The 25,810-nt window shown below is 41.9% G+C and overlaps 1 protein-coding gene across 7 annotated transcripts in view; it reads left to right on the top strand.

Moving 5' to 3' along the window:
* ATXN7L1 (ataxin 7 like 1) overlaps window positions 1-24,792 on the top strand; it is a 78,183-nt gene extending 53,391 nt beyond the window's left edge. For 5 of the 7 annotated variants that reach the window (XM_081927669.1, XM_081927671.1, XM_081927672.1 and 2 more), the window contains 8 exons: window positions 5,650-5,927; window positions 10,770-10,852; window positions 12,308-12,564; window positions 13,688-13,880; window positions 17,793-17,914; window positions 20,073-21,018; window positions 21,689-21,763; window positions 22,182-24,792. In XM_081927669.1, coding sequence (XP_081783795.1) covers window positions 5,650-5,927; window positions 10,770-10,852; window positions 12,308-12,564; window positions 13,688-13,880; window positions 17,793-17,914; window positions 20,073-21,018; window positions 21,689-21,763; window positions 22,182-22,223 — 1,996 coding nt within the window. In that variant the 3' untranslated portion in view covers window positions 22,224-24,792. The other 2 variants (XM_081927670.1, XM_081927668.1) reach the window with 2 other exon arrangements.
* The last annotated feature ends 1,018 nt before the right edge of the window (window positions 24,793-25,810 follow it).

Here is a 25,810-nt window from a genome sequence, read left to right as displayed (position 1 = left end):
TCCACAAAACAAAGACAGCGCAAATTAGTAGCTCAAATGAATTTATCAACATAGTTGAATCGTCCCTCAAAGAAAGTCTGAGTGAACAGGTGAGTTTTAAGCAGGTACCTCAGTGCCAATACTGCAGGTGCCTGCCTGTTGTCGAGGGCAAGTGCTGCCACACTTAGGACCCTGAATTTGCACACCCCACTACTTTCCTTCCTCTCCTTAGATCCTTGTGCTGTGTTGACGGTTGCTCCAAAATTTCCCCTTAATTCCGGGTGTTGCTCTTGGTAGGAGGGGCTCCAGGAGCACAGCTGGAAGTATAGAATTCCCCATCTGGTACTTGGATTCCAGACAATAGCTGTATATAAGAATAATACTGTTACTGCATGATTTGTGTGTTGTATCTGCCCAATTGTGGTGTTCTATTTGACTAATTCCTTGTGAATTATTTACATATGGGAATTCATTCATGGCACAAGAGCTGGAAACTTCCATTTATGCCCTGTGGTATGTGTGTGTGTACTCAGTGGCATAGGGTGGGTTGTCAGCACCCGGGGCAAGGCAAGTAATTTGCGCCCCCTAACCTGTGGATTTGCACCCCCTAAACCATGGATTTGCGCCCCCTAACCCTAACCCCCAGATGTTGCGCCCGGTGCGGCCGGCCCCCCCTGCACCCCCCACGCTACGCCACTGTGTGTACTTAACACATGCATATGTGCACACCTAAAAAAAAACCCCAGTCATTTCATGTTGCAGCCCCATTGGCATTAATAGGAAATGTTTGTTTAGTGGCAGGCCCAACCAGCTCTTAAGCAGATACAGTAGATTTCTGGGTACCAGTAAAAGGCATCAAACTGTCAATAATTTCGTTTATTGTTATATTTGTGCTGTCATTCTGGACTGTAATCAGCCCTGCAGCCCTGCTGCTGCAACAGACTTCCATGCATGCGACAGAACGTCATCTTCAAAAACCACAGAGCCAGAAGGCCGGCGGTTTGAATCCCCGCGACGGGGTGAGCTCCCGTTGCTCGGTCCCTGTTCCTGCCCACCTAGCAGCTCGAAAGCATGTCTAAGTGCAAGTAGATAAATAGGTACTGCTCCAGCGGGAAGGTAAACGGTGTTTCCGTGCGCTGCTCTGGTTCGCCAGAAGCAGCTTAGTCATTCTGGCCACATGACCCAGAAGCTGTACGCTGGCTTCCTCTGCCAATAAAATGAGATGAGCACCGCAACCCCAGAGTCGATCACGTCTGGACTTAATGGCCAGGGGTCCCTTTACCTTTACCTTTATTGAATGAGGACCTGTTTTTTCAGCCCTTTGGGGCTGCATTTTAGTAGCACTTTACGCCAAAAGAGTTAAAACATGCTTGAATACTAGTGTCTCTGCACATGTACAGAAGGAAGTCTCCCTTGCAAAACAAACCTTAGGCATTGCTAAATGCCTGTCAGAATCTCTAACAGGGCCTGCACTTCCTGAGATCTGGAAAACTAGGACCTCAGTGAGGTAGTCAAATATACTATATCATTTTTTACAGCTGTCGTGACCCTATTCATCATGTCTCCTTTGTCCTGGATTCCTGTGGCAGCCTTCAGTATATAGATCCTCCCTTAATTCATAATCTAGAACAGCCTCTAACCCTAGGGCAGCATATTGCCATATCTTGCTCTGGCTTTCTCTAGAAAAAACAATAATTTGTCAATATTGCATTTGATATTTCTGTCCTGGAAACATCTGGAGAAGAGCAACCCCAGGCCTTTGTGTGATAGGATATGGGCTGTTGTATCTTTATTGCAGTTTTTAATATTTGACAAGGCCCATTACTGAACAGTTTTCTTTCCTAAGGGACAAAAGTTGAACGCATCGTAATTGTACCATATAGAGTAGAAAGGACGATTCCTTTATCTGTGAGAATTAGATTGGATATGCACTAGTTCAGACCCTCCAAGTGTCCCTATTTTCCAGGGACGTCCCTGATTTACAGAAGCCATCCCGATTTCTGATTGGATCCCAGAATGTCCCGCTTTTCCTTAGGACATCCCTATTTTCATTGGAGAAATGTTGGAGGGTATGGAGTTATCCGACCCCCCAAGCCATCTGAAGGCAATCCTGTATAGGGAAGTTTTTAAAAAATGCTTAATGTTTTATTATGTTTTTATATATGTTGGAAGCTGCCCAGAGTGATTGGGGCAACGCAGTAAGATGTGTGGGGTATAAATATAAAATTATCATTATGGAATGGGGCATCCCTATTTTCATCGGAGAAATGTTGGAGGGTATGCTAGTTCATTTGCTCTTAATTAAAAATGACATAATATTAGAAAGGGACGTTACTGGTTTTCTCGGCTGCCATTGTGCTGTTTCCAATGTGAGACTTTCCTTTGGACCACATTCGGTGAGACCAAACTTGGGTCCATTAAATTCTGTGGGTCTACTCCGAGTAAAAGTTAGTTGTATATGACCCAATAAGAGGTTGTGATTTTGCAAGTTAATAAGGAATTCAGACTTCCTTTGGAAAAGACATTTCCTGAGGAGGGGATAGGAGGAATCACATCAAAATGGCTGAACCCCACTCCATGACAACATGGCGACAGCAAAAAGCTGATGAAATATTAGTTAATCCCAGTAGTTATTTTATATACCTGGGGGAATGTCAGCTACTTTTTGTTTTTGGATTATAACATCAAGAGTATGAATTCTCAATAGGTAACAGGCAATATCCATTCCAAAGTTGTCATTTATAGGCAAAAGGTAGCAACCACAGACTCAAACCCATTTTAAAACAGAGAAAACAGTCCTGTTTCTACTGAGAGGTTGATCCAGATTAATTTTTCAAGCCTCTGTCCAGAATCTACTGAAAAGCAGTGCTTAGAATCATAGAATTGTAGAGTTGGAAGGGACCAAAAGAGCAATCCTCTGCAGTGCAGGAATATTTTGCCCAGCGTGGGGCTCAAACCCACACCGCTGGAATTAAGAATCTCGTGCTCTGCCAACTGAGCTATCCCAACTTGTATTCCGGTTGGCTAGGGTGCCTTTCCACCAATCCCATATGTTCTCAACTACAGCTTTATCACTAGGCTATCTCTACTCATCCTAATGTCTGGCTTCTTTGTCCCCCTTTACTGGATTGCAGTTTTAGGGTGTGTTTTTTAAGGGATAGGACCTGCTTCATGGAATCAGTTGTGGCTTTGACCCATCTTCTTGCAAGTTGCCCAGTTTCAAAACTCAGTCATTGTCACTTGTGGAAAATAAAGTTCTGAATGATTCACTTACCCATGAAGTATATGCCATCATGTTTATTGTAGAGATATACTTTGCTGATGCAAGTTAGCTATAAAAGTAACTCCATTATAATTAAATTCCAGGATGCTAAAACACAGCCAGAGCTGGTTTAACCATGTTGATATGATAGACTAAGGCCTCATATGCAGTGATAGCTTGACAGCACTTCTGCTAAGTCTGTGTTGGGCTCCTTTAAAATTCTGCACAGATTGGAACACAGCGAATATTCTCCCATCATGTGACTAAAGGAGCAACAGCCCTCATTTCCAACTGTAGAGAAATTTAAAAACTGGTAAACACAGGACAGATGCTGCACGTAGAAAATCTTCCATGAATGAAAGAATAGCGTATCGTGAAATGGAGAAAGATAATATGGGTTGAAGGCAAGGGAGAGCATATTGATGCATGAGACAAGAGAGACATGGAGCTTCATGCTATCGTTCTGCCTATGACTACATCTCTATCTCTGTATTTATACTTCTGAAGTACTGAAAACAAGAATAACAACAACAAAAAAGGAATTGGTATTTTAAAAGGGGGGAAATTGAATGCCCTTTTCAAATTCTTAAAGCAGCCAGGTTAAACGTTTCTTACAACAACCTAACTTTAATGTGAAATTTTACAAAAGGTACTGGCCAGAATTTTGATTGTGAAATATTTTTGGCAGTCAAAGATCTTCTCAATGTCCTAATGATGCATGATGATTCAGGCTATTTTGACTTACGACACATTTACCAAATCTCATACGTGGATGTAACATCTGTATTGGTTAAACTGTACACTGGGTTTTTAAATGTTTGGGTCTGTTTCAGTGTATTTTCCCTTTTCACTGGGCAGTGTGCAAGGCGGTTAACATAAGTGTACTTAAATCACATCTCTAAATAAAATACATTAAATAATAATAATAATAATAATAATAATAATAATAATAATAATAAGTAAAATACCAGCAAGATAACTATAAAACAGAAAAGCCTTCTAGAAACCTTGGTTATAAAGTCTTCAAAATAAGTTAGTTTTAATTTGGCATTGAAATCAACACAGATAATTCACAATGCCAGTGTCTATTGCCATGGTTTTCCATTGGCTGGGCAGGAGGTTTCTGGCCTAACCAGTATAGGCTGGGGCACCCAAAGAATGGCCTCCAATGAAGATCTTTAGAAATGCCAGTTTCCTCTTTTCTTTGTTCTCCTGTATCAACAACATTAGCTGAATGTGTTTTTAGTCTTGTGTGTGAAAACTGCTTCTAAGTTTGACTGAGATCAGAAAGTGAAATTAAGTATGGTACTGTAATAATATCATAAAGCAACAAGACTATAATGGAGCCGGGAGAACTTAAAGCTGAGTGCAATGATCCTTCTCGCTTGCTTTGTATACTTTTGCCAGTTCCACTTCAAAATATGTATTTGTCATCACAGTGTCTGGAAACTGTTTTTTTTATTAATGAAGCACTGTTAATATTACACAATCTGTGTACATAGGGGTTCCGTTCTGGTCCTCTATTTCTGTGTACATAGGGGTTCCGTTCTGGTCCTCTATTTCAGGGTCCGTTAGATTTATTAAATGCTCTGACAATATTTAAAAGCACGCCATTAAAAGCTTTTAAGACTTCTCTTCTGTCTATCAAACACTTTAGTTTGGATGATAAATTTGAAAATGTTAATATTCTTTTGACTCCTTTTATTCCCTGTGATGGGACGTGGGTGGCGCTGTGGGTTAAACCACAGAGCCTAGGACTTGCCAATCAGAAGGTCAGCGGTTTGAATCCCCACAACGGGTTGAGCTCCCGTTGCTCAGTCCCTGCTCCTGCCAACCTAGCAGTTTGAAAGCACGTCAAAGTGCAAGTAGATAAATAGGTACCGCTCCGGCGGGAAGGTAAACGCCGTTTCCGTGCGCTGCTCTGGTTTGCCAGAAGCGGCTTAGTCATGCTGGCCACATGACCCAGAAGCTGTACACCGGCTCCCTTGGCCAATAAAGCGAGATGAGCGCCGCAACCCCAGAGTCGGTCACGACTAGACCTAATGGTCAGGGGTCCCTTTACCTTTACCTTTATTCTCTGTGATAGAGGCCTGCACCATACAGCCTTATAAATTTACACTATTTCAAGAGTAGGCATAATAATAATCAAAGAGAAAACAATTTTAAAAACAAGTACGGATTGGTTTTTAAAAATACATATCCCGCCACTTATATTTTTGTGTTTAGAACTGGCCTTTAAGAAAATAGTGTGCGCGCATGTTAATAAACAGTATAACTAAATGTGCCGGTTTTAGGTTAATTTCAGGGTTAGTGATGTAATGTGAAACCAAGCATGGAAGGAAGTTGAGAGACTATATGTCGCATGGTGCAGAAAACACATCTTGAAGACCTTTTTTTTGGTGTTTCAGTGTTCCTGTTCCCGTAGTCAGTCTAGAGAAAATTCCTAACCTAGTGAAGGCAGATGGTGCCAATGTTAAAATGAACTCTGCAACCACTACCACCAGCTCCACCTCCTCGGCCTCTTCATCCACCACATCCGCTCCAATTAAATCTGCTTTGACATGTAAATCGGTGCCACCATCGCCAGAAAAGATTTTGAACGGCAAAGGCGTCATTGCTCCATCAATAGACAAGAAACACCAAAACGGCACTAAAAACAGTAACAAGTCTTACAAGAGAGTTTCGGGTAAGTAGCATTGTAGCATGACTTGATGAGATCCCATCATTCTTCGTTAGTAGCGTTTGTTGCTATTTATTATATGCCGTAGCTATTATTTACATAATGGTGATCTCGGCCCACATGTCAAATCTGTTTACGCGTCAATACCGAAGCACAACTTGCCTCACACTTTATATTGGTATTATTTCTTAATTTTGCAAAATGTAACGTAGGGGATGCGGGTGGCGCTGTGGGTTAAACCACAGAGCCTAGGACTTGCTGATCAGAAGATTGGCGGTTCGAATCCCTGCGACGGGGTGAGCTCCCGTTGCTCGGTCCCAGCTCCTGCCAACCTAGCAGTTCGAAAGCACGTCAAAGTGCAAGTAGATAAATAGGTACCGCTCCAGCGGGAAGGTAAACAGCGTTTCCATGCGCTGCTCTGGTTCGCCAGAAGCGGCTTAGTCATGCTGGCCACGTGACCCGGAAGCTGTACGCCGGCTCCCTCGGCCAATAAAGCGAGATGAGCACCACAACCCCAGAGTCGGCCACGACTGGGCCTAACGGTCAGGGGTCCCTTTACCTAATATAACGTAGGAGAGAACTAAGGAACAAATTCTGTAAAAATCAAACAGGATTATCTCGTAAAGGAGGCTGTTGGCTGCTCTTCCCTTCAGCGGTATTTAAATAAAATGGATTTGGATCTGAATATTGCCTTGCCCCAGTGGAATGCGGGAACCTCTGGATCTAACCCAGTGTTCCCAAATTTGAACAAGCAAAAAAAAGCAATTGATTTGCACAAAGTACTTGCTCTCTCTTGGTTAAAGGTAGGTGTCCTTTACTTGTCTCATTGGTCAGCATTCCCTTCATGTGAATATTCATGCCTTTGTTGGAACAAAGCATTACTCTAATGACACATAGCTTTGCTCATTGCATTTCAACTGGCAATCATGCACTGTATAAACTACTAACTGTTGACTTATTACTGTACTCCTAAAAACTTAAAGGAGTAAAGATCATTTCATGTGTACTGAAGATGACCAGAACGCCTTCTAATGCAGGAATGTTGCTTGTACAATTCTATTTGGACCATGATATGGGAAAGAACCTGATTTTTTAAAAAGGTGTTTTGTTTGTTTTCAGTGCTTAAAATCTGGACAATGCATAAAATTTGAAAAGTAAAGATAATCATTGGCTCTGGGCTCGTAGCCCTGATAGACTTGCAAGATAAGGAATAGAACAAGAGAAAGGAATAGAGGATGGGAAAGGAGGAGTAACCATGGGAGGCTTAGGAAATGATTATTTTCAACGGGTTGCTTTTTTTAAAGGGAAGGAACATAAAGTGGACCTCCGGAGGAAAGGGACAGATTTAAGAAGGAAGGTTAACAGGAGAGTGGAGAATGTGGTGGAAGATGGAGAAATAGGAAAGGTGTAGCGGTCCAAAGATGCTTGAAAGGAAGAAAGTTAGTGGTAAATCGAAACAAGAGGAAAAGGCAGAATATTCCGAGCAATTCAAATGAAGAAAGGAACTGAGAGTAGGACAAAGGTCAGAAATAGGAGGACCAGAAAATAAAATCTTACAGTGAAGCAAGTCTAGAATTGAGAGTTATGTGAGCAAGAAAAATAAATGAGAATTAAGAAACATTTTAGGTGAGAAAGCAATGCTGAACAGTCAAGTCATCTTTGTTCAAATGTTGGGGGAGAAATGTACGCAATGCCTGAGTAAAGTATTAGCGCTTAACATTATAGGAGGGAAACTACAATTCTGGAGAAATTTGTGTGTACTAGCTCTTGTACGAAGGAAGTTATCCACTCACCCCCTTTGATTATCCAGCTGCTTTGTGCTATTATTGATCTATGCATGTTGCTTCAAAGCTGCAGTGCCTTTTCGCAGTTGGACAAGCCCAACTGGTAACTCCCTAATGAGAGATCACATAAATGGGAAATGCACAAATATGGATGCTGTCTTTTTAGCAGACCATTCAGATTACTTCGTATATGTATAGTTTTCATTATCTCATTTTAGTGGTTTAGTTCAAAGGCAGCAAGAGGTGCATTTGGCTCAAGACTGTGCCCTTGTCATCCAGCACTGTGATGCTTCTATGAAATGAGTGAAAAGCTTTCCGGGAAGTTTTATTTTTCTCAAAGAATTGACTTTTAGCAGGCCTGTGCAATAAAAGAACATTGAAAGATTGTATTTGATCATTAATGGTTATTTGGCATGTTTTATTAATACCTTAGGAATACTGAACAGTAATTGGTCTGATAGTATTTCAATGTACACATTTGTATTAGCATAGTTATATAGATGTTCTAAGAAGAGACGAACTTTCCACCAAAGCATTAGTCTAATAATAGCAGCTCCCTGCCCTCCTAGACTTTATTATGTGTTGCACAGTACTGTTCAGTCTTCACAGATCTGGCACTCATTCATGATTAGGGGAGGTCTCTTCTTAATTTTTTACCATGCATGTGTTTGGTTGTTAGTGCCAACAGTGAGCGTTACCTTCTCTTAGTCTGACTTAGTTGTGGGTCCTGACCCACCAGTTGAAGTATAGCTGTAGGTTACTTGAAACAGGGGTATCTTACAGACTCAAAGTTTAATAGGTCGACAGGAGAAGTTCCCCAGTTGTAGAACACTCATCTGAGAATACCTCTCGCATGTTCTCTCAGTTTAAGTACACTTTACAACATCCTCTGCCCAGGGATGATAGTGAAGAGGCAATGTTGGTTTGATAGTAAAGGTTGTGAGTGGTATGCTACACGGAGTAAATGAATAGTATCCTCCTTCTCAGCATTGGCTGGTCCCCAATTGGAATATGGTGTTCCGCACTAGGTGCCACAATGCAAGAACATTGTCAACAAAGAGGAAAAGTTCAGAGGATTCTGTGATGAGGGTGACAGAAGGTCCAGCAGGCAAGTCATATAAGGAAAGGCTGAAGGAGTTGGGTATGTGTAACCGAGACAAGATTAAGGGCAGAACAATATTTTAAAGAATGTCAGAAAGCAAAGTTGGGATCGTATGTTTACCACAGTTAGTAAGGGAGCACAATTAAATGACCTGTTAAACATGTAATACCAAACTGTGATCTGGCATTACATGAGCAAGTCTTGGGCTTGCATGTTCCCTTGTCCCTCATGCACTCCAGTTCCCTCACTGACTTCAGTTTTGGGCAGACCATAGCTTGCAATTGCATCCAAATGAGCAAGCTATCATGTATGCTTTTCTCCTGACATTAAAAACGAAACAAACAAAAAAACAACAAAACACCTTGGTGGAGAAATAGAACAAAATAAACACAAGAAAGGTCTTTGTAATTAGTGCATAATTATGCCATATTCAGGAGTGGTTGCAACGATTCGTAAGAGCTAATGCTAGACCTTTAACATGCAGTGTGCCAAAAGTGGCAAGAAATTGGTAGAAAATGAACCATCTGAACCATCCTGAGAATTCTTATCACATTCTTGGTTCTGTTATGTAATAGTAAAAATGATACATTTTATTGCGGGGAAGTCTTCTGATCCCATTAATTTCACCACTCACGCTTTGATCAGAGATCCAGAATTCTCTGACCTTAGCAGATTGAGAAAGGGGCAGGTCTGTTCTGTTTTCGAATGACATACCTTGAGAAGCACATACTTAAATTTAGTGTTGTGCTTTATATTTAAATGGCAGGATCTAAACACTGTTTTGTATTAGTGAAACACTTTTTCATATTCAATGATGTCTTTGTGCATGCAGATTGGGTCTAATCCTTGACCTTAAGTGGGGAGCCTATGGCTCTACCTAACGCTAATTTTCTTCAACTCCCATTGACCAGTACAGTGATGATGGGAGCCATAGGTGCCAACTCCCTGGCACCCTGGGCCACTGATAAAAGTCCCCATGAAGGAGCCAGGCACCCACAAATGTTGGTGCCAGGGCCATGCACACTGCATGGCACCCAAGGCCCTGGGCACCCACAGTCACTGGGCCAAGCTGGCACTCCTGATGGGAGCTGTAGTAAGACAACACCTGGAAGCTAGAAGTTCCCTATTCCTGGCTCTGTAAAACTTTTTGCCTGGCTGGAAGGGTGAACAGGTAAGCTACTGCATGGGAGCTGATCGAAACCCCTTCGCAGGCCAGATGGGCTTCGTGTTGTCAGCCCTGATCTAGCCCAGGGCAAGTGTAACCAAAACAAGATGACTGGCCATTGCTTTGATCCTAAGAGTATGAGTAGCCCATAACTTTTCTGATAGAGCAGTTGGGACAAGCAGCTCGTTTTGTCCAAGCCACTGGAAATGGAGGGAAGGAAAAGAATAGTTCCACATGCCTTCTAACAGGTATGCGAGTTCTTCTGCACATCTACGCCTATAGAAAGAAGCCTGTAACCTCCATCGATCTGCCTCCCTTCCAGTCTTTCATTACATTTCATATTGAGCTTAGTGAAGTGCTAATAAATCCATCCGTTACACAAGAACAGTATGGAAAGCAGGCCTGCACCAGCCGTTCCCTTTGCTACATTAAATGCTCTGCTGTTAAGGGGTAGGTGATGCTGGTGAGGTCGTTTTCAAGCTTCAGTTCAAGAAGCAGAGTGGAACAGAGAAATTAGCTTTGTTACTAACTAGATAGGAATCTTGCTAGGTTTCTGTGTGAGAATGAACTAGTGTGTCTGTGAATCTGTTGTCTGCAAACATCATTCCTTGTTGCAGGTATGCTAAAAATCAGAATGTGTTAAGGAAAAGTACAATATCTTTATATATTTATTCTCATCTGCACCATTAAAGTGTATTTAGTTTTTGTTTCATGTCACTTTAAACATGTTAAGGTTTTTTTTATATAAAAAAGGGAGAAAACCCTCTCACTTTATTATAATTATTATTTTCAAACAGAAAGAGAGTTTGACCCAAATAAACATTGTGGAGTATTGGATCCTGAGACAAAGAAACCCTGCACTAGATCACTCACCTGCAAGGTAGTTTTCTTGTTAATTTAAATATATATCATGCTTTGCCGTGACTGACATCTTTACTCATGCATAAAGGTCCTTCTGATACGTCGTGTATTTTTAAATAGCCAAGAGCAACCCAATATTAAATCAAAAGGGTGATTTGGGCACTGTGGTTATTCATTGCCAAACATGAATGAATGAATGAATGAATGAATGAATGAATGAAGACAATAGTTCTGCAGTAGTGCAGTCCTCATTTATGGATAGGCTTTATCTTTTTTTCTTTTTGTAGCTAATTCATAGGGGTTAAGCACACGATGCTTTGAAGACACAGGTGTTTGCTGGATGAAGTGTTGACGGCTGGAGGAGTAAGGGAGGCTGACAAGGCATTTAATGGCAGGTTTCAGGCATTGGAGTGCAAGGAGGGACAGCAAGAGGAACCAAACAAAAATCCCTTTAAGTGGAGTAAGCATTTCCCTGTCTCTTCTCAGTCCTGGGGAGGGCAGAAAGGAGCTTGCCTCATCGCAGAGCTCCCAAACTCAGGCCTCCAAAGCCCAGACCAACGTTATCTGACCAGGAATATCCAATTGGGTGGTTTCCAATTAAAGGGTTGAAACAGACAGACATACCTGAGCTGTTTGTCATATATGACAACTTACTCCCTTAGCTAAGGAAAATCCTTTTAAGGCCATAATTTAACAGATTACAAAGGGGTAAGGGAGAATAGTAATATTTGCCTTCCCTTTTAAGAAATGTGGAAAAGTCAGAGTGACTTCAGCATTGCAGCTCCTGTTTCAGAGTCAAGAAAATATTATTTTTGACTGATTGACCCAAACTGAGAACCCTTGTCCTTAGGATATATTGCCTTTTGTAAAGACAAGAACACCTGCTTCCTACCCATTCATTTAAAAACAAAAGGAAAATATTCCTGCAACTTTGTTTTGAATGAATTAAAGAGTTCTTTTTTTTCTTTTTTGGTTTGGTTTTATTCTCTTTGTAAACTGCTTTGAGGATTTTTTTAAAAAACTGGTGTATAAATTTTATGACATAAATAATAAACAAACTTGTAGATGAAAAGCTATTGAACATTTATGTTGAAGGTACAGAGAATGCAATTTCCAGGTCTGGTTTGCAATTAATTTACACAATAACATCATGGAACTTGTGCTATTTCCTGGATTAATATATTCTAACTGTTTTTATATTCACACCCCCATTTTTAAAAACCACAATGCTCTGGTTATGCTACTAATGTGTAAAGTGTTTTCATGGAAAGTTTTCTTATCACCAAAATAATGTTTCATTAAACTGCATGTGCCTCCGAGGACAGGTGAACTAACCTGTATAGGATAACTGTTTCGTGTTGTCATAAAATCAATGATCCATCAAATATTTCTAGGTATCTCCTAGATTAATATTTTAATTGATTTTTATATTTACACCCCCCGATATTTTTTTTTCAACTACCCTATTTTTTAGACTCATTCACTTAATCACCGGCGAGCAGTTCCAGGCCGTAAAAAACAGTTTGACATTCTCTTAGCTGAACACAAAGCTCGATCGCGGGAAAAAGAAGTAGCAAAAGATAAGGAGCATCCGCAATGTATAAGGGAATCTCATCAGCCCCAACCTGTGCTAGTCCTAGACGCTCTGTCAGGAACATCAGTGAACTCTGGGCAAGAGCCCAAAGGAACGTCGCCTGCAAAATCAAGACTGCCCAATTCAGCATTTCCTAGGTAAGTTGGCACAGGATTCTGGCATTCAGTGAGCATTTCCACAGGAAGCAGTGGGCCCAGGGAAATGCCAAATTATGATATGAGCAAGCTCAATTCAGTGGTGTGGATAAATTATGGAAATCATATTTATTTGTATATATATATCCCTCGTGTGCAGTGCAAAATTTTAGAGACTGAGGCATAGTCACTATTCAGACTCTAGCAAAAACCAGGAACTTGTTTTCCAACTGCTTTCCACAATCAGGGCTTGAAAGTTGCACCTTTTTAATGAAGTAGGAAATGATCAGGTTTCATTCAGAATTTCATTCAGAATTCTGCAATTCAGTTCCTGATAAAAGTCCCTGCAAATTTCAAGCCCTTCTAAATTTCTGATATAAATGTCATAGTAAATCTGCTATACTTCAAAAGCTTCTGCGCTTTCTGTGTAGTGGGGGCATTGAATGTTCTCCTCCTTTTCAGTAGGAAATGTCTATTTTCCAATCCAGACTTTCTGTCTAGCAGTAATGCATTTAATGTTTCAATACTAATGGCATTTTGAAGATGGCTTTTTGTAAAAGGTTTTTATGTGCATAGTTTATTGAAACACACACACAGCTCAATCCTATGCACATTTATTCAGAAGTCAAGAACAAAGAATTCAGAGGGACTTACTGCTTACTTAATGTGTTTGTAGTACAGGTGACTCTCAACTTAGTGGGGGTTACGTTCAGGAGATAGCGCGGAAAGCCAAATTGTGTATAGTCAAAACACATCGGGTTTAATGGTGGGTGGGATTGCCAACGTCTTTTTTCTTGTAAGCCCAGTCCCATCCATCCATCCATTCTTTCTTTCTTTCTTTCTTTCTTTCTTTCTTTCTTTCTTTCTTTCTTTCTTTCTTTCTTTCTTTCTTTCTTTCTTTCTTAGTGTGTAAAGCTGAATGCACACAAGATAAATGTGTGTAAGTTGAGAGTTAGTTGTGTTAGGCTTCCATCGTAAACATGCTTAGGATGTAATAAGTTTTATTGAGCATGGTGACATTTACTCTGGCGTAAGTATGTGTTGCGGTATCTGACTGTAAGTTTCCTTTTAGCTAGGAAGGTAGTTGTGGCGTTTGAACCCTGTGTTGGTCATTTTACCCTCTTAGGCCTTCCTCTGCAAACAGCATAAATAGCACGAGTTCTTCAAACCATGGTGGTTATGCTCCAGAACTGCCTCTGCCTTCTATGGGAGGAGATCTGCCTAGCAGATTATCTAGTGACGAGGGCGAAGTGGAGGGATCCGAAGAATCTGAGAAGTTAGACTGTCACTATTCCGGACACCATCCTCGACCTCTTGGGGTATGTCTTTTTATCTCCAGTAACCCTCTTCATTGCTGACATTTGTGACTGGCTGTATACACTTACGAAAGAGGTACCTCATTGCACCTTATTAACAAACTGGCTGTTTTTGCATGTAATGCTAAACCATGGTTTGCTTAACCTAAGTATGATTTGCCTAAACATTTGAACCAGCTCTGAGCAAGTAACCATGGTTTACATTTTAACAAGCCACCATTTGAACTCGTGATTGCTTGGCTTATGAATTGTGGCTTGGCACCATGGTTTGTCATTACACCCAAACCTAAGATCCTGGAGTAACCTTGGTTTGTTTGAGCACCCTGCCCCAGCCATTCACCAAAGTACAGAGGCAAGGCTGTTGGAAAGTGAAACTACTCCCCAGGCTAAATAATAATAATAATAATAATAATAATAATAATAATAATAATAATAATTTATTTATGCCCCACCCATCTGGCTGAGTTTCCCCAGCCACTCTGGGCGGCTCCCAATCAAGTGTTAAAAACAATACAACATTAAATATTAAAAACTTCCCTGGACAGGGCTGCCTTCAGATGTCTTTTAAAGATAGGATAGCTGCTTATTTCCTTCACATCTGAAGGGAGGGTGTTCCACAGGGTGGGCGCCACTACCAAGAAGGCCCTCTGTCTGGTTCCCTGTAACCTCACTTCTCGCAATGAGGGAACCGCTAGAAGGCCCTCGGCGCTGGATCTCAGTGTCCATGCTGAACGATCGGGGTGGAGACGCTCCTTCAGGTATACAGGACCAAGGCCGTTTAGGGCTTTAAAGGTCAGCACCAACACTTTGAATTGTGCTCGGAAACGTCCTGGGAGCCAATGCAGATCTCTCAGGACCGGTGTTATGTGGCCCCGGCGGCCACTCCCAGTCACCAGTCTAGCTGCCGCATTCTGGATTAATTGCAGTTTCCGGGTCACCTTCAAGGGTAGCCCCACGTAAAGCGCGTTGCAGTAGTCCAAGCGGGAGATAACTAGAGCATGCACCACTCTGGCGAGACAGTCCGCGGGCAGGGAGGGTCTTAGCCTGCGTACCAGGTGGAGCTGGTAGACAGCTGCCCTGGACACAGAATTAACCTGCACCTCCATGGACAGCTGTCAATCCAAAATGACTCCCAGGCTGCGCACCTGGTCCTTCAGGGGCACAGTTACCCCATTCAGGACCAGGGAGTCCTCCACACCCGCCTGCCCCCTGTCCCCCCAAAACAGTACTTCTGTCTTGTCAGGATTCAACCTCAATCTGTTAGCCACCATCCATCCTCCAAATGCCAACCTGTGCTGGGTTCTTTTCCAGAAGTAGCCCTCTCTCTTCATCCTGACTTTTTCCACCCTACTCTTCCATGGCATGTCCTCATTTACTTTGTAGTTCATAATTGAAGGCAAGGGTGAGTGAGGAACCTGAGAACCTCCAGATGGACCCCTCACAGCTGACCATGTTGTCTGAGCTGATGGGAGCTGGAATTCAAGCATGTTGGAGGTTCTCAGCTTCTCCATCCCTGATCTGAGGTCTCCCAAGTTGGTGAGCTGCCCTGCCCCACACTGCTCAAACTTTGTATGCCAACATCAGTCCACACAACTGTACCGTTGCATTCCTGCAGATCAGTCAGTCATGTTGAATGAAAGAGACCACAAGCTGTGAACGTGCAGATCTAATTGCTTCAATCCTTAGTAGGGACATAGATTTATGTTTCAGGTAGAAGGCAGCTCATTGATATTGAAAAACAACCAAATGTAAGATGGCCTCAAGTGAGACTTGAGATCCACCTAGTGATTGAAGGCAGAAATTGCTGTTCATTTGCAGAAGCTCCTGGATCTCAATTCACTCTGTGACCAGTTCTGTTTCTGGCTTCACCTTGTTGAGCACGCACTTTACCTCCTTCCTTCAGTTTAGGTGTGTTTTTATTCATTTGTTCCCTCCTTGGTTTGTGTATATGTTTTCCGTGGAGCCCATCTAGATGCCTATTTTCCATTAAACTCTCTCTGTCTCTCTCATATCAGTTTGTCTGTCCATTCCCTAGGCTAGTTCCTGAGGTCTCCCCGCTTTCCCATTCCTTTTTGCCTTTAAGTAGTAATAATAAAAGAGCCCTTTGTCACCTGTGTCCATTTTCATCTTTTTCCTGCTCCACAGAAGCCCTTTGTGAAGATTGTGCCCCCAGTCTTCCTTCCTTCTCTGTCTCCAGCAGACCTGTCGCACCCCAGACTTCTGGTTTAGCTCCAAGCAAAGTGTTTTGCAGCAATTAGGGAAAAGCAGAGGGAAAAATGCCTGTGCTTCCTTAAATGATGCACACAGCTCTCTTGCCAAACCAGAAGGCTGTGTTTTGGCCTCTGTGGTTAATGTAGATGCAAGTGATCCCTGCACCTCCCAGGTTTGGTGAAGCATCGCCTTTGGGATCATGAATGTGCCCCAGGAGATTTCAGCGTCCCCATCTGATGCCCACTGGGTTGAAGGAAAGAGGAGCCAGGAGCAGCGGTGTATGTCTTTTGCCTTATTGCCACGGGTCTTGTGTTCTGTTCTCTGTATGGCTTGTCATTAAAGAACCGGCCATGTGGTTCAATTGATACCCAGAAGCTTCTGCAAATGAACAGCACTTCCTGACTTCAACCACTAGGTGGAACTCAAGTCCCACCTGAGGTCATCTTTAGATGTCTTTAGAACAGGCATAGGTAAACTCGGCCCTCCAGATGTTTTGGGACTACAACTCCCATCCCTGACCACTGGTCCTGTTAGCTAGGGATGATGGGAGTTGTAGTCCCAAAACATCTGGAGGGCCGAGTTTGCCTATGCCTGATTTAGAAGAATGATTTCACAGTTAAGTCCAAAGATCCTTAACTAATTTGCAATCTTGGCTCCCTATAGTATACCCTGAAGCTCTTCTGATTTCATGAATATCTTTTCTTTCAGCATATTTGTGTGAAATTCCTTGCCTCATTTAATTTAATAGTAGATTTTACTTTTTTACCAGGTAGATGACCTAGGAGCGAAAGTAAGATCATAGCTATTATAAAGCTAATAACATCCTCTAAAATTATAGTATTCAAGGCTGTAGCTTTTGCAAATGCAAATGTCAGGGAACTGACATCGGAGCCAGAGGTGGAGGCAAGGCTCCCAAGCGATGCTGGAGAAGGGCCAAGCAGGGAGAGAGGGAGCTCATTGGCTGGGGAAGGAAATCAGCGTAACACCAGGGATAAAGGGGGGCAGATTGAGGGGGCTCCAGGACTCCTCGCCGGAGACCAGCGGGGAGAGCACGGGTCCTCCGCTACCCACACCCACCCTGCGCAGAAGACTTCCGCGCAGGGAAAGTAGGTGTAGACTTGGCGTCAAAGAACTTCTTTGCTGGAAGAAGTTCAAGAAACGCCCACTGACGGATTCTGCTAGCGACTGAACAGCCACAAAGTGAAGGGCTGTCCAGCCAGGAAAGGTTTAACCAGGCTACCTAGCCAGGAGTGGTGGCAACTTACGCACGAGCAACCCCATATAACCATTACAGCAAATGTTAATGCAATTTGTGGCTTCTCCCATGTTGTGTTTTGTGATGACTTGCATCTTACTAGAAGATGCATGCACAGCAAGCCAGAGACCGTAATATATATATATATATATATATATATATATATATATATATATATTTACATTTACGGCAGCATAAATTTAGGGATGTTAGTTACAGATACCAAAAGTGATATACATCCAAATTACCTGAAAATGAAATCAAGTTTTGGGGTAAAAGGAGAAAGCCAAAGGTATTTACTAATGCAATTATTTTCACTAGACTCCAACAGATAGCAGACTAATCACTATTCAGTTAGCATTTTTAAACTTCTGTAGTCAATGTATTGATCAGCAGCATCCTTTGATTTTTGCAAGATCCCTATATCTTTCCCCCTTTATCCTTTCCAGTTTTGTTCATTTGGAAGTCATTTGATGGGAAGAGGTTACTACGTGTTTGATAGAAGATGGGATCGTTTTCGACTAGCACTGAATTCCATGGTAGAAAGACACTTAAACTCACAGATGTGGAGGTAAGTAAACAGCTTCTGCTTTCATGTTATTCTACAGGTCTAAGAGTGGGGTATGAGAGCAGAAAATAACGCCAGTGTATTTCACATCTGTCACCTCAAAGGGTTTTTTAAGGGGGGAGCAGGTAAGCTCCGTGCTGCATATAATTGATCACAACAGACAGTGCATGCACCCATTTTGAATGGCAATGCCCATCAACTTGGGGGGGCCAGCCCCCTCAAATACATTATTTTGGGGGAGGGGCTGAAGGGAGCTTGGTCCCTAGAAGTTGGCTCCTCTGGCCCCTTTGGTTTTAGATAGTGCATGGATAGAGGAGACCAAAAATCCCGGGACACAACTTTTCACGGCCCTCTAGAGTCTAGCGGCTATGGTGGTTCATTTACTACAATTAATGTATTTAGTGTTAACTCTGGAAGTGAATATACTCGATTCTAACTAAACTAAAAAAACCACACAACTGTAGAGGTAGAAAAGGTGCAGAAACAATCGAGCGGTTTAGAGGACCTTCTTCATGGGGAAAGGTTAGAATGTTTGGAGTTTAGTTTTGCTTTGTTTTAACCAGGGAAAAAATGTGAATGAGAGACATAACAGGTTTAAACCATTATGGGTAGTATTCAGAAGTGGATCAAGAGAAGTTCTATACTCAACTCAACCAGCTTGATTGGCCTGACAGTTTCAGGGCACCCCCCCCCCAAAAAAGAGAGACGTATTCTGCACAATGTATTCAGTGTCAATGCCACAATCTGTGGTGATATCCACTGGCAGAGATGGCTTTAAAGGGATTTATACCAATTCATAAGGGCTCTCAGAGGCTATTTGTCTTGATGGCTAAATGAAGCCTCCAGTGTGACCATAGGATAGAAAACTGCCAGAAGAACTCGTGTCTCTTCCTCATTCACTGTGTGACCCCCACAGGGCTGGGCCGTTAAAAGCAAACTCTGCGAACTTCCGAAGATTGGGGTGGTGATTCCCATTTGTTGTCACTTGTAACATTTGCCTGAAGGAACATGGCTCACTTGTTCTTTAGTGGTAATTTATTGACGACCGCCCTGAGACTTCCGGGTATAGGGCGGTATATAAATTCAATAAATAATAATGATAAAAATGGGTGGTGCTGTGGGTTAAACCACAGAGCCTAGGACTTGCCAATCAGAAGGTTGGCGGTTTGAATCCCCGCGACGGGGTGAGCTCCTGTTGCTCTGTCCCTGCTCCTGCCAACCTAGGAGTTCAAAAGCACGTCAAAGTGCAAGTAGATAAAGAAGTACCACTCCGGCAGGAAGGTAAATGGTGTTTCCGTGCGCTGCTCTGGTTCGCCAGATGCGGCTTAGTCATGCTGGCCACATGACCTGGAAACTGTACGCCGGTTCCCTCGGCCAATAAAGCGAGATGAGCGCCGCAACCCCAGAGTCGGTCACGACTGGACTTAATGGTCAGGGGTCCCTTTACCTTTAATGAGGTACAATAGTTGGAACTTTGGGGGTCAGGCTTGATAGTCTTCTGTTAACTTTGCACATCCCAATACTAATTGGTTGTTAATGTTTATGATAGTCCTTCTATATTTGAAGTTATTTGGATTGCAGTAGATTGTCTGGTGAATTCAAGGAACTTGCCTGGCAGAGGGAGGGAGGGCTGAGCATGGCTGGGGGGGGCATGAATGTCTCCCATCCCCTGCAGTGTCTCCTGGTGATGGCAAGAGAATGGGGGAAATAGGACTTAACCGCTTAGGAAACCTACTCTGACACTTGAGTGGATCAGGCCCAGTTCTGTGTATGATTTGAATACTAACAACACAACTGTGGTGTTACTTCTTTTTGAGAACCCAGATTAAACTCAATTGATCAAAGTAAGTTTAGGAGCGTTCCTGATTAACTGGTAAGTAGAAAAGAATGGAAGGAAATTTCACATAAGACGGCTGGGCGGGGAAGGTGGGAGAGCATATGTGATTGAGTGGCATATACCCTCAGTCCAGTGTGAAGCAAGAGGAGGCCCAGTTGCAAGAATCTGGAAATAAATCCCAAAATGTAATGAACTGGAGCTGGTAAAGTAAAACTATCCAGTAATTCTTATTTGTGTGTATGTGTTTATTGCTCAGTCTTTGTAGCAAAGCTGAGTTACGAGATGCCTGAACCTCAAAGTATTTCTTTTTCTTTCCTGTTACAGGAAAATCCCTCCTGCAGTGGATAGTCCGATGCCCTCTCCAGCAGCACATATCTCCACCCCTTTTCCAGCATCGGTTTTGCAACCTTTCAGCAATCCTAGTGCAGTGTATATTCCTTCGGCGCCCGTCAGTTCAAGAATACCTTCTTCCTACTTGATGACTTCTGCCATGTTGTCCAACGCGGCTTTTGTGACTGCATCGGATACAAATTCCATTATGTCGCACACTACAGCGTTCCCTCACGTGGCTGCCAGCCTGAGTATTATAGACTCGACATTTAAGACCCCGTCGGCCATGTCACCTGTGCCAGCGGTTATCCCTCCCCCATCCCACAAGCCATCCAAAACGAAAACCAGCAAATCCTCAAAGGTCAGAGATCTCTCGTGCCGCGGTGATGAGTCTTCTAGCAACAAAAAGAAAAGGCCGCCCTCTTCTTCTTCCTCGCTGTCTTTGCAGACTTCCTCGCCCCCCTCTTCTTCCTTTTCAGGGTCTCACAAAAAGAACTGCGTCTTGAACCCCAGCTCGACCTTGAACTCTTATCAGGCCACATCTTCCTATAACAGTCTGTCTGTGCACAATGCAAACAATGGAACAACCCCACTCAGTGCCAAATCGGAGCCCTCGGGAGGACGGACTTCGTTATCAAGTAGCTCAGCAGACTCAGTGAAACACATGAGCATCGTAGTAAACAGTATTGACTCTTCCGGTTTGTCTGTGCCCTCCCTCCTCCACCATTCAGGGGACCACTCCCTAACAGCACACAACGCCATGTCCTCTCTCCCCCTTTGTTTTGACAAATCGGAAGGGAAGAAGCGCAAAAACTCTAGTTCTAGTAGCAAAGCCTGTAAAATCACTAAAATGCCTGGTATGAATAGCGTTCACAAAAAGAGCACTGCCAACCTTATTCCTACGGTGCCAGATACTCCAAACAGCTCCATCTCTCGGCAGGTAAGGGTTTCACGAGTCTGTCGGGTCTTGTTTCCCTGACTTGGCAGGGGCAAAGCAGTCTGGCGGATGTATCAGGATGCCCACAGAGGTGAACTGCTGAGGGAGCACCCAGTCAGCATCCTGACCAAATGTAATGCGCAACTCCAGCCAGCCTCCGTTGGCCTGTGAGTGAGCAATGAGGTTGAAGGAAGGTTGCATCTCCCATTCCGCTCCTGGCTGCAGAGGCAGCTTCCTGGTTTCTTATACCACGGTTACTCAACGGCCAGCCGCAAACATTTCCCGGGATAGCCTGACATCTGCATGATACATTACTGAAATTGAGAGCCACGTGTTCCATATTGCTTTTAAGTGAGAGTATGTTAATAGAGCGTTAAATCATGGGTAGGCAAACTAAGGCCCGGGGGCTGGATCCGGCCCAACCATCTTCTAAATCCGGCCCGCGGGCGGTCTGGGAATCAGCATGTTTTTACATGAGTAGAATGTGTCCTTTTATTTAAAACGCACCTCTGGGTTATTCATGGGGCATAAGAATTCGTTCATTCCCCGCCCCCAATATAGTCCGGCCCCCTGCTGAAAAAGTTTGCAAAAGATTTTGAGAGTACGCTTGCTTTTACGGCAGTTCTATATGGTTTCTGCATCTTGCCTTCTGAATACTGTTTGTACCTTACAGATTGGAAAAAATAGCAGTGTAGCTTTGTCTCAGTCCAGTCCTTCAAGTACACCGAACCCAGTGCACAACAAACAAGTGAGTTGCAGTTTACAAATTTTCCTGAAGTGGTTATATAACCAGTTTGTTGACCAGTGATTTTAATATAAACTACTGAAGCTGTGCATGTTTATTGCATTATAATAAGTACTGTAATGATTTAATGCAGGCTTCTAAAAAGCCACTCATCTCTGTCTGGCAAGTCAGAATTCTGCCTAGCCAACTGTCGGGAAGGTCCTGTAAACTGGAAGTATGCTGGGTTTTGGGGTGATACCTATGACCTCTGGTTTGAGCATGAATTACTCAGTTTAGTGGGTTGCTGCAAAATGTGGGGTTCTGCAAAAGGACTGCAAAACTTTGGAGGGTATCCCAAATTTTGGGGTTTGTAGTTAATTAAGTTCATGTAGTGGAGCAAAATGTTGCATTGTTTTACAATCAACTCTTATCTTTCTTCCAGAAGACGTTAAACCGGACTGGTAGGATAAGGACTCTTCCATAACGAGGAAAAGCAACCAGCCTATAATCTCTCTCGTTTTAGCAGCCCTACTCTGGTTTCTTATTTTATTTTCTGTCTCCTGCAGATAAAATTTACTTAATATTTTTGTGGGTTTTTTTAAAAAAACAAATGTTTTTAAATCTACATAAAACTGTGGCATATTTCAGTTCTTCAATATACATCGGCCTTTGATCTGTGCAATCTGGTTTGATTCGGATTCAAGCTTTTAAAAGCAAATTGTTGCATTTCCCCCTTTTTGTTTCTTGCAACAAATGACAGCAGTGAACATTCCGAAATAATGCAATGTGTGGTTATATTATATTTAAAACACCCCTTCATTGTTTAAAATTTACAGTAACTTCTGTATTTATTATTGATTATTGTCCTAGTGCATTTCTCAGCAGTAACTAACAACTGTGTGGCCAGAAGTTTCACTGACGTTGTTCAGTGGTTTCAGTGTGCAACACCTCTTGTTGATTATGGTATTCCTAATCTGCTCAGTGTACTGAAGGGTATATTCAATTTGTTCCCGGTGAGATTAATAGGAGCACCATGTGAAAAATTTCTCACTTGTAGATGGAGAGCCACAAAGAATCTATACTACTGTTTTCCTTAATGAAACAATTTGTTCTTTGAAAAGACAGGAGCTGAGCATACTGAATTTGTATCAGTTAGAATTGCACTGACAATGTTTTACAGGAATTACTGCTTTTTAAAAAAATAAAGGTAGATTTTGAAATCAGGAACTTAATAATAATACTAGGGTACTGCAAAATTACTACAGAGCAGTTAATTTTTATTTCTACAGTGTTAAAAGTGCACTTAAATGCTGGTTTATTTACATCTCAAGGGGGCAGAAAGCCGTTTACTTTTTGGGGGGTGGAAGGCTTAAGGAAATTTTTAAAGCTTATACAATGTTTAACAAATGGAAACATGGCTAGGCCCTTTGGGGGGAAATTAGAAGATATTCTTAAAGTAAAATTTTATAGTGTTAATTTTGTAATTTATGTTTTGCTATATTTGGGAAGTGACAGGAATAGTTTCATGAACAATATGAAACTTAGGAAAGTTTTAAGCAATGCTTATATTTTTCATGTACTTTTGAGTTATGGTTTTATTGTACATTTATTCAGACTGAAAAAAGTGTACATATCTTTGTTATTTTTGCACAATTTTTGTCTTCGGTTGTAGGAACAGAGCCTTGTTGACTTTTTTTATCTATAAAAAAAACTAATTTATTTTGTGTTGTATAACTGCAGGAGTTTTAAAATCTCAGTAAGAAAACACCATCTGATAAGTGAACTGCTGTTTTCTACTTCTAGAGGGGAAACAGGGATGGGGAGATTCAGTGGCTGCTTCTGAGAATTAATGTCACTCAGTGACCGAAGGAACAATTCAGTCGTGTTAAGAATTCCTTAGCTCTTAACATGCATCTGTTAAGTAAGAAGCTGGACTGGGGAGTGTTTTTTGCTGCTTATCTATGTATCCTTTTATTTTCAGTGGCATCGATCTGAAAGCATTTTGGAAACCAAGTAAAAACCTCATACTGTTTTTAATCCCCTGCATTTTTTTTAAAAAAATCACCAATTGATTTTATACGTGCTAAAATGTCCAGCCTGAAAAGTGAAATGCAGTTGTTTTTTTAAAAAAATGGGTTTGAACTGGACCAGCCTATAATGTATTATTAGTGTAGCATTCATTCAACAGTTGCTTTTCCTTCTTCTTCCTCCCACCTTTGCCTGAAGACTTTGTGATTCGTTTCCAGCAATAGAGGCTCAGCAGCTTTGGTTGTTAAACATACGCAATGCATAGGCCCTTCAGCCATATTAAAAAAACAAAAGCGACTTGGATAACTTGTATGCCTTCTTTTGTATCAATGTTAACAATTGTACATAGTGCTGATCAACCTTTGTAGAGAATAGTTTATACAGCATATTCTATTACTGCTGATTCTCAGTGAACTATTGTTTGAAAAAAAAAAAGAAAATTTTCTATTTACACCTTATATTTTGTTATGCTGTTGGCCCATGGCACTTTAACAAAACTGTGGGTTTTGCATAGCTGGTCAGTCATGGGGAATATTAACTGTTGCACAGAAATGACTTTGCACCTCCTGTATTGTGATTTCCTACTACAGATTTTAGACTCTTTTTCCAGAAGACTTTTGAAGAAAGCATGTCCAATCATTCTAAAAGAAAATGCCATATGTGTACAGTCAGTTTCTTTTCTACAAACCCATATTTTGTAACACTAAGTATTTTCATTCTTTGTTCTGCACCTTTTATGTATTAGCAGTATCAGAAAGAGCCCATTCCATGCTTGTGAAAATTGTGTCGGAAGTAAGGTGTAAATAATAAAACTTTATGGCTTACAGTTTTGAAAAAAGAACAAACATGTATCTGACTGATACTGCCACAGTTCCAACACCAGGCCTGGAGATATTCTCTAGTGAGCGATTGTATTTCTTTTGTTTTGGGGTTACATTTTGTTTTTGCTTTATTATTAATTATTATTATTATTATTTTTTGTAACATGGCTTTGTAAATAAAATAATTTATATGTTTGTAAGAAATAGGTGAAGCGTTTTTATTAGCTTTTGAAGGAAAGTTACCTTTGGGAAACATTTTTCTGTTTCATGCAGCATCAACCAGTGCTTCTGTTACCTCATTTTGTCACTGTTGTAAATACAAGGCAATCACTTAAGATTGGGGTTCACTCTAAAATGTCATCATTGATCCAGCAAGGTCCAGCCCACATGAAGAAGTAGGTTTCTGTGGGGATTTTCATCCCCATTCTTTCCTACTTAAGAGGCGGTGGCGGCTGCTGCTGGGATAGGAGGGTTGGGGTATGGGGAGTCCACAATTCATAGCTTGTTCATAGATGGTTCTGGTCCCAAGATGGAGAATTTAAAGCTCAGGAGCAGATAGTACATTTACAGGTCAAGTGTTTTGGTCTCTTCGTGGTAGACTCAGAGACACCTTAGTCAAGAGTGGTGCTCTAGTCTACACCCTTAATATTAGGACCTGCTCCATTTTGAAGAAGGGAACACACACAATGTTCCTCCTGCCATCGCACAGACTCAAGAAAACAGTAACCCCAAGAAAGTAAAAGCTATATATACTTTGTTCTTAGCCAGCCATCTTTAGAGACACTTGGCTAGAGAGGAGTGCTGTAATTTAAACCAGTGGTGTCCAAACTTTTTTCAAAGAGGGCCAAATTTGATGAAGTGAAGGGCCATGAGGGCCAACCAAAGTTGTTGACCAAGTCAGGCCCCCGAAACAGACTTTTCACTTGCCTGCTTTAAACTAAGATAATTGCTTTATTAAAGACAACCTTTGTACCCAAGGAAATAATGATATTTACATGCTGCAGTCTTTCCAAAGACTCAAGAGCCAGCCTCTAAGAGACTTTTACTGCAGGCCAAATTCTCTTCCCCCCCTCCCCATTTCCATGCCAGCCAATTATTCTTACAACTCAGTTCAGCTATTGTGGCAAATCCTCTCTTGTAAATCGCTCTGAGGTCTGGGGGAGCCTTGTGTTTGTGTTTTTTAAACCAGTGTATTAATTTTATGAAATGAAACAAACTAAGC

This window comes from Podarcis melisellensis, assembly GCF_964234715.1.
Source record: "Podarcis melisellensis genome assembly, chromosome: 10".
Classification (NCBI taxonomy): Eukaryota; Metazoa; Chordata; class Lepidosauria; order Squamata; family Lacertidae; genus Podarcis; species Podarcis melisellensis.
This window is presented reverse-complemented; position numbering and strand designations above follow the sequence as displayed.